This window comes from Stegastes partitus, unplaced genomic scaffold (assembly GCF_000690725.1).
Source record: "Stegastes partitus isolate 25-593 unplaced genomic scaffold, Stegastes_partitus-1.0.2 Scaffold212, whole genome shotgun sequence".
NCBI classification, from domain to species: Eukaryota; Metazoa; Chordata; class Actinopteri; family Pomacentridae; genus Stegastes; species Stegastes partitus.
Genome location: NW_007577943.1, coordinates 108,015 through 116,592, shown reverse-complemented (window position 1 = coordinate 116,592; position 8,578 = coordinate 108,015). Strand labels below are relative to the sequence as shown.

Genomic DNA, 8,578 nt, shown 5'->3' with positions numbered 1-8,578 from the left:
ACATTGTATTTCTGTCATTCTGTCTAGTCTGCTGTCTGAGGGACTTTTCTCTAACCTGTGTCAGTGATGAGCTTGAATTTGAATAAATTGTTTCTCTTTGTGGTCTTGTGTCTTCCAGCCAATGCATTGCTGGAAGACACAAGACCTATTCCCACCATTTTATCCAATGCAAGGTTGCCAGATAATAGTTCTTATTTACTGATTTAGATCAGATTTTAAAGCTACAAACATTATTTTTGATTGGTTGGATTGAAATGATAATGTTGTATTTCTGTGTTAGTTGATTTGAAATTAAAGTCAACTTGAGGTAACTTAATGAAATTGGTTTAATAACCTTGGTCACCTTCCCTACCTAACAGTGAAGCAACTTTATATATCACTTTTATATCTTTTCAAAGCTGTTATTAAGAAAAACTGTAATTAACTGTAATTAACTGCGGCTGGGTAAAATTATATATATATATAATTCATAATTGTAGTTAAATAATTACATAATATCTTTTACATTTCTTTGAAATAATGTGAAACCACTTAATTGTATTAGTAATCAATTTAAAAGCTGTATTCATGCTACTGATCATTATGTTAGTAGTAATTAACAACTTTTTTGATTTCAGAGGAAATATTAGTTCCCTTAACTCAACATATTTTGTTGGCTGAACATAATTCAACTGGAAGTTGTCATAACTCAAAAGATTTAGAAAAACCGATCTTTTTAGAACAAACAATCTATCTTTTTTATAATTTATGTGGACTGATAATCCATTAGAATATTTTCTGAAAAAAAGTAGAATTTTTATGAAACCAAAACTTGAGAATTTTCACTTTTATATGCGCTTTTCCCGCTTACAGCGCCTCCAGTGGTCATGAGAGGCGGTGGCCGAACCGTTGGTAAAGTTGGAAAAGTATTGTCAAGTTGGAAAAGTCTGCCTGAAAATAATCAATGTTTCCTTCAAAATAAAAATTATTATTTTCTAACTCTGTAATTTGAAATGAAATTTCAGCAAAAAGGCATGAATTGTATTTGTATGTACTTAAAACATAGAGTGAAATACAACTGTTGTGCTAAAATACTTGCTTTACTTGATATTTTGACAAATATATATGTGTCTTCCTCATCATTGATTTATTTTTAGACAACTAACCGGAAGTCTCTCGCTTGTTGCGTCGGACTTCACAGTGTTGGGAAAAGCACCGTGGCTGAAAACTTCGAAAAATGGAAAAAGTACCAGGCGTAAAGAGTTTATCCGTGCAGCCAATGGCGAGATAAGGACCAACGGCGATGGATCTGCATGTTTTCTCCCTGAAGCGGGTTTCACGCTGACAATGGTGTCGAAGGAGGAAAAAACGCATATTTTCTCGCAATTCCATTGAAAGCAAATTTACTCATGGAGAAAGGAGCCAGTCGGGAGTCATGAGCACAGGTTTGTTTCGTGGGGGAGCTAACTTAACTTAGCAAAATCCTGCCTTGTAAGCGTCTAGTGTGGTTAATAGAAACTAAATACACACGTTTCTTTAGTTAAGTCGTGGAAGATGAGAAAACGGTGCAGTTTGACCGTTGTTACTGTCGATAGCATCCACTCTATTTTTACCCAGCCGCAGTTAATTACAGTTTTTCTTAATAACAGCTTTGAAAAGATATAAAAGTGAACGGTCTCGACCTCAGTTTCAGTCCTTTCTGAAAACAGAATCATAACTCACATTGAAAAATCCCCTTTCTGTTTGTTATTACAGCCTGTGTTGCGGCTGGAGGGGGTTAAATCCTTTGTCTTAAAACATCTGTCCTGCTGTTGATGCAACAAGTCGGGCTTAATAATGAGCGGCGGCGTTAACATCTCACAGAAATCACTTCACATCTGTCGAGGTAAAGAGGGATGTTTCGGGAAACTCGTTTGAACCAAACTACATGTGTTTTTTTAAAAAATGTTTTAGTCCAGATACCTGGCATTTGCTGTGACGGCCAAACGTAAGGCCAGAATCCGCTCTAAAATCTGCCAGTTTAATGTTGTTTTGTCTTTGTATTGACATATTTATCCTTATGAATACAGTTTATTATCTTTAATGATGTTGTTAGCAGGTATTGGCAAATTCGGCTTAAAAATTAAGCATCAAATAACAGCAGGGTAATGTTGGGCTTACCACCGCCATCCACAGTGAATTTTAATGTAAGTTTCCTTAAGTTGAAGTTTTCTAATAGAAGATGTCGCCGAATTAAAAAGTGTTTCTTAGAGGTGAGAAAAGGTGTTAATTACTTGCTTAGTACCTAAGCGCATGTGTTTATAGCACAGGGCGACGTTATATTTGATGCTGTTTGAACGGAGTTTGGTGCGCGGCGCTGCCTGCAGCGGCAGCAGCATGCATCGGGGGCAGAGCGGGTTTTGCTTGTTGGCCTTTTCGGAAACATCCGCTCGATGACTCCACTTCTCGTGGTGTCGGCCAGCCAACAGTTTCAGCCAGTAGAGCGGAAAATATGGCCTACAATCCTAATTCACGGCGTTTTATTAGTGTGGGGACTCTGAGGAGAGTTTTTTTTTCTACTTGAACCTTTATTTAACCAGGTTATTTCCTTATGGGATGCAGAATGTGTCATCAATTTCAAATCCAGCTCCACATATGAGGGTAATATACCGTCTAGCTCAGGTCTGACATCCACACATGGCACAAACAACAATACAAACTGTCAGGAAGAGCAGCTGTGACTTATTTACTGAAAGATAAATTCATCCAAGAAGAGAAAATACCTAGATGTAACACATCTATTGTACAGAGCACAGTGTTGTTGCTGTTCTTGTAGAAAAAGGACCTCACATACCAAACATGCCAGGGTCTTTCAAGAACAGCAAGCAAGACACAAATTAAATTGTGAATCTGAATTGAATAATCCAGTTTTACTGTGCTGCACCATGTAGGATCAGCCACTACTCAATTATCAGTTATGTGCTGTATATAGGTTCAAACATAGCAGCGAAATAGACATGACAAGCAGATTTGCATACTTTATTCTCATCATTTTGTTGAATTGATGTTGCACATTGCTGGAATCCTCAGTTTCTCCCCCCTGACCCTCAGATTGACCTTCTGACCCGAGCATTAACCCCGAGCTAGCAGCTGTCTCTGCTTATATTTGCGGAGGCGGGGATGAAGCATGCTTTTATGTGCTGCTGCTGCATGATTAACTAGAAAAGGAAATGCGAGTCAATGATTGTCTTTAAATCTTCTCTGTCTTCTTTCTACATGCAGGTGTGAAGAAGCCTCCATTAGCTCCCAAACCTAAACTCCCCACTACCACCACCAAACCCTCTCCCCCACCCATCGCCCCCAAACCAGGTCTCCTCTCCCAGCCATCCCAACCCTCCCCTGCCACTCTCAAGAGGGCAAAACCAGCTGTCGCCCCTAAACCATGCATCCCCAGATCCACAGCCTCCTCTCCTCCCGTTTCACCCCCACCACCCAAACCCCCTGAACCCATTATCCTATCTCAGGAAAAGCAGGAGGCTTTAGATGATAGCCTCTCTCTTCTCAACTCCAGAAATGGGATTTTATCAGAGACTCGCAGACGTGAATCGGATTACATCATTTCCACCTGCCCCTGTGGGCTGGAGGACCAGTGTCAGCCTCTGGAAAATGGAAATGCAACCGAGACTGGAGGCGAGTTGCACAACGAGCTGTTGCAGAATGGGATTTCTACAGAGGGATTCGCAGGGACGAGGCCACAAGAGAAGGGAGAAAACCAGGAGGAGGGAGTGGCTGTAGATAAGGGTGAAGGTGGACGGATTAGCAAAAAGCCCAGGGATAAACCTCAGAGGCAGAGACACCAAGACAAGGGATCGGTAAACAAAGAGGCACAGAGGACTGAGGAGCAGAAGGCCAACATTTCAGAGACTGTACAACATCAGGAAAGTGCTGAGCCTGATGCTTCAAAAGCAGATGTACCGACAGAGGCCCAAAACACAGATCCAACAGACTCTACATCAGCCTGTGATGTTGCAGGCAGCATCATTGTCTCTTCAACTATTACTTTTCCTGAGTCTTCTGCAGAACACCTTCAGGTAGAGAGCAGTGATCTTATCAGCAAAGCCTCTCCTACCAGGTTACACCCTGATCTGCAGGTCCCTGCTGCCCCCAGTAAGCCTCTCCCAGTCCCTCACCCACGTAAGCTTAAAAAGCCGGCCCTGGTGAGGCAGGATCGCGTGGAGGGCGCTGCCCAGGATCAGGTGGTGGAGGAACAAAAACAAGGACTTGAGACACAGGAAGCTCAGGTGAAACTGAGTTCAGAGAGTGAGGAGCTCAGACAGGACACATGTGATGATGCTGTAACCCCAACGGACTTTAGTTTGGGAGATGATGACACCAACGCGCCCGTCCCGCCTCCTCGGCAGACTTCCCTCTCACCTCGCCTCCACAGAACACTCCACATGTTCCCCTCTCTAAACAAGCACACCTCCCACTCTTTAGACCTGCTCTCACAACCAGACTACGAGAAAGAGGACGAGGAGCAGCGGGTGGAGGAAGATGAGGAGGACGGGTACGGCGACTTTGAGCGGTACCCGATCACTCACAGCCTCCCCAAACAGATCAAACTGGGCTGTCACCCTCCTCTGGCTCACTCCAGGAAGGCCTTTTCTGCTGAGGATCAACAGTCGCCGAGGGCTCCACCTAGAAAGCCTCAGAGACACAGCCTGCCAGCACCTCCTCCACCCTCCATCTGCCCTCCTGCCCCTCCACATGCTAATACCCCCATGAGAGAGCTGCCTGCGCCTCCTCAGGAGAAAACCGCCTGGCGCTTCACGCGACCCTGCGTGACCTTCTTCAGCAGACAAATGCCCACCAGGAGCAGTGTGCCACCAAAGAGCCGAGCTCCAGGGCTGGGGGGCAAACAGAGGGCGCAGTCCTTCTCTGCAGCTGACCTGGCAACCCGGGCCAACTCTCAAAAGAGGAGCCTCTCTTTCCGAAAGCTGCTGGAGCTCCGGCTGTCGGTGAAGATGCTGCCAAAGCTGCTGGCCAAGGGAGGGCAGTCGCTGGACTGTACCAGCGTGGAGTCCACTGGGGGGGAGAGGAGCCTGGAGCGGCCCAACAGCTGCATCGTGGAGACAGATATTTGCGGAGAAGGTGTGGAGGAATCAGTGGAGTATGAGAATGTGCCTCTGTATGAGGAGATCCCAGAGTACATGAACCTGCCGTTTCACAGCGCCAGGCTCGGCTGGCCACACGACCCAGATGCTGATGATTCCGACATCTACGAGGTGCAGGACCCCTATCACCGGTGCCAAGACCACGAGTACGAGAGGTACGGCACTCCAAGCACATTTAGAAGATTGTAAACGCTTTGTTGTTGTTTTATTATTGGTTAATCTGGCTATTTGTATCTGATTTTGGCCATTTTATGAGTTTGTTGACGGGAAACGGACGGTGAAAGACATCCACACGCGCAGCACCTTATGCCCTGTGCCCGCGGGCCGAACCATCTGCCAGTTATTTTCTTTACTACCTGATTACTCACTTCTTCTGAAATTTTACACAAGATTCCAACTAGAGCTGAACGATATTTGGAAAAGTCGACATTCTGATATTCGGTTTTTCTGCAATATAATAAAATAGAGGAATTTTCTTCAAATGAATAACTTTAATTGGAAAGAATGAATCATTCCAGAGTGATTAGTGTGATGTGGGAGGGGAGTGTATGTGCAAAAACTGAAAACTTTAAACCAGTTGGGACCTTTCTTTTAAGACGTAACACTGGCAAAGGCAATCAAATTATATTTTTTGCTTTGGATGACATTCAGATCTGGCTTTGCACTCGTCATACAGAGTTCTGTGGTGCTGATTTAAATGTCAAACACATCAGTTGTCTTGTGGTAGCAGCAATTGCTAGACACCGCTGACAGAGAACCTGCTTTTGGTCCGCATCATCCGTTCCGTAGACAAAATATTTCCATACAAGTGACTGGAGCTGCACAATTATGGCCCAAATTGGCAGTTATGATTATTTATCACAATTAATCTTTTATTTTTTTGCGTTTTCGTATGAATAAACAGAGCACTTCTTTCACTTCCGTGTTGTGCTGCATTCCTGCTGATGTACAAATCTGCATTGAAAAAAAAGACCTTCACATGAGTTAAGAGCATCTCCTAGAGGCATTTGCAAAGTGTTGCGTTTGTTTTAGCAACCAGATCTTAGTTTTCAGAGTTTCTCTCCTGGTCCTCTCTCATTTCACTGTACACATGCTGAGCCTGCATGTCAACAAACTCCGTGTCTTGTAAATAAACACAAAAACTCCACATTTCCAAGAACCCTTAATTCAGGGTAAAGTGTGCTCTATAAGAAAGAATTCTCTTGTTAATTAGAAGCGTAAAATGAGGACCGTGCAAGTTTTCTCTTTTAATCAAGCAACAAAACAAGAGTAACATGACGTACATGTTCACATTGCAGTATGGATGCTGAAACTAGACATCATGCAGCTCTGATTGCAAACACTCCAAACCCTCTAAATATTCACTTTACACTCGCATCTAGAAGATGGACAAAGCAGCTATTGAGTCTGTCAGCTCATTAATCCTCTAATCCTTCGAGCACTCGTACTGTCTTTCATCATTTCTCTGACGTGATACAGCAGCTATCAGATTCCACGTCTAGAGATTATTTATCACCTGAGTCAGAGAAATCTCAGCGTAACAGAAAAGGCTGAGAGCGAATCTGTTCAGGGCCAAAACAGAGAAAGACATTTTTATACCAGCAACAATGGCGTGTCTGTGTTTGTGTAAGTGGAAAAAAAAGAGCCTGAAAGTTGATGTAGGCTGAGGTCCAGACCTGCTGTACAGATATTAACCCCTGCTGCTGCTGCTGCTGTCCAGTAATTCCAGGTGACCCATAGCTTCAATGTGGGAACCGCTTTGTGCGACAGGTTGCACAGGTGGCACGAACAGTTTGTGTTTACGGCAGCGTGAAAGTTAGCCTTTGAGCCAGTGGCGTTGAATTTGAATAGAGCATTGATGTGCAGCAGGTCGGCCTGTTTTCCTGTGGGTTATTTTCAGTGGCCAGAGCAGGAAATGTCTGAGAATCGCAGAAACGCCGCACAGCTCTCTAGAACAGGGAAAATAAACCTCCAGCAACCACCGGCCTCCTCCTCCTCAGCCTGCCCGCCCTCGCACCGGGTTTAGCCTCTTCTTAACCTCATCACTCCATTTTTCTCCTCTGTGTCTGTGAGAAAATGTGTAGCGAGGCTCGCTCTCGTGTTGAATAAATGACCAAATAAGTTGTGTTTTTGCGTCAGCCCTGTGCATAAGGGGAGTGTAAGGAGGGCTACATGTGAAATATTTAAAGAAAAGGGGTAAAGATGGAGCCATTGTCAGCAACTCACTATGATTTATTGTGGGAAGATCAGCAGCTAATGAATAAATTGCAACTTAACCCTCTCCAGCCTCCAGCAATGAACAGGTTTGTAGCGTGGTTTCATGACACTGCAGGTCTGGGTTGTGACTGAAACACGTTCTTGGTTGTTTCTTAGAAGGAAATCTGTTCATGTGTTTATATATTCTAGCTTGTGGGTAAAAGAATACACAGGTAAAATATTGGAGCTGGTTTTAGAGAGGGCTGTAACCTGTATTTATTTACATTATCAAATAGTTTCCCACTTCTTTGAATACACTGATTGACTATGTGCCTGTAAAATATGAATGAATTGTGACCCACACAGACGACATCTTCAGAAGTGATGTTTTGTACACCATAAAATCAAAAATAAGGAAAGACCAATCTACACATTTAAAGCTGCACTGCTTAGTTGGAGCAGCAGGCCAAGCTCTAAACTCTCCATATGAGTTCATACAACCTTAGTTATGGGGAAAGTTGTCGGCCTTGGCTGTAAAAGAAGCTGTTACTCCTTCTCCACCAAAGCAGATCGAGGGCCAGTTTGGGGCCAGCGGGACATCTCCAACTGGTTCTTCACATTTCAACCTCCAAAGTAGCAGCTCTCGGACAGGAAAACTGGTTCCTGAGCAGCACCAAAACTTTCTTGGTCTAAAACCAAGAACTGCTCATCTTCGAGGCTATGGCTGGGATTATTGTGACCCACACAGCTAAAGCCAAAGATAAGATAGGATCAAATACTGATTTTTTTTTTCTCAAGAAGGTTCCTAACTGAGTGAGAGAACAGCAGCCATGATAAGAGCCGGTCAAATGGCTAAGGAAAGGTGCTTCAGTGCTTCCTTTCTTATCTCCGTTAGCAGAAGATACACCTATCCATGCTTTCATAGTGGTTGCAATTCTTCATCTAAATGTGGTCTGTTTTCATTTTTCAAGTTCTCATGAATTCTTTAGCACGTCTTTCCTCGACCTTATGATGTTTTCCATCAAGGTCAATGAAAAGTGTTTAGGGAAGGACGTAGGATGTAATTTTTTTGACAGTTTCACTGAAACCTTAGTGTAGCAGCCAGTTTGCCTAATTCCAAGAAGAATAAAAAACATGGATGCTAACGTAGGCTCACAAAGCCAAGAGTAACACTTGTAAAGTGATGAGGTAGTCTGCCATTGTTGTTGCAGTGGTGTGAGCCGTCTTGCATTGGGGAAGGGAGATTAGGG

At 43.6% G+C, this 8,578-nt stretch overlaps 1 protein-coding gene across 2 annotated transcripts in view; it reads left to right on the top strand.

Moving 5' to 3' along the window:
* Positions 1-1,208: 1,208 nt before the first annotated feature.
* fgd6 (FYVE, RhoGEF and PH domain containing 6) overlaps positions 1,209-8,578 on the top strand; it is a 31,704-nt gene continuing 24,334 nt past the window's right edge. The window contains exons 1-3 of one of the 2 annotated variants that reach the window (XM_008280858.1): positions 1,209-1,424; positions 1,735-1,864; positions 3,241-5,287. In XM_008280858.1, coding sequence (XP_008279080.1) covers positions 1,816-1,864; positions 3,241-5,287 — 2,096 coding nt within the window. In that variant the 5' untranslated portion in view covers positions 1,209-1,424; positions 1,735-1,815. The remainder of the gene's footprint in view (positions 1,425-1,734; positions 1,865-3,240; positions 5,288-8,578) is intronic. The other variant, XM_008280859.1, reaches the window with a different exon arrangement.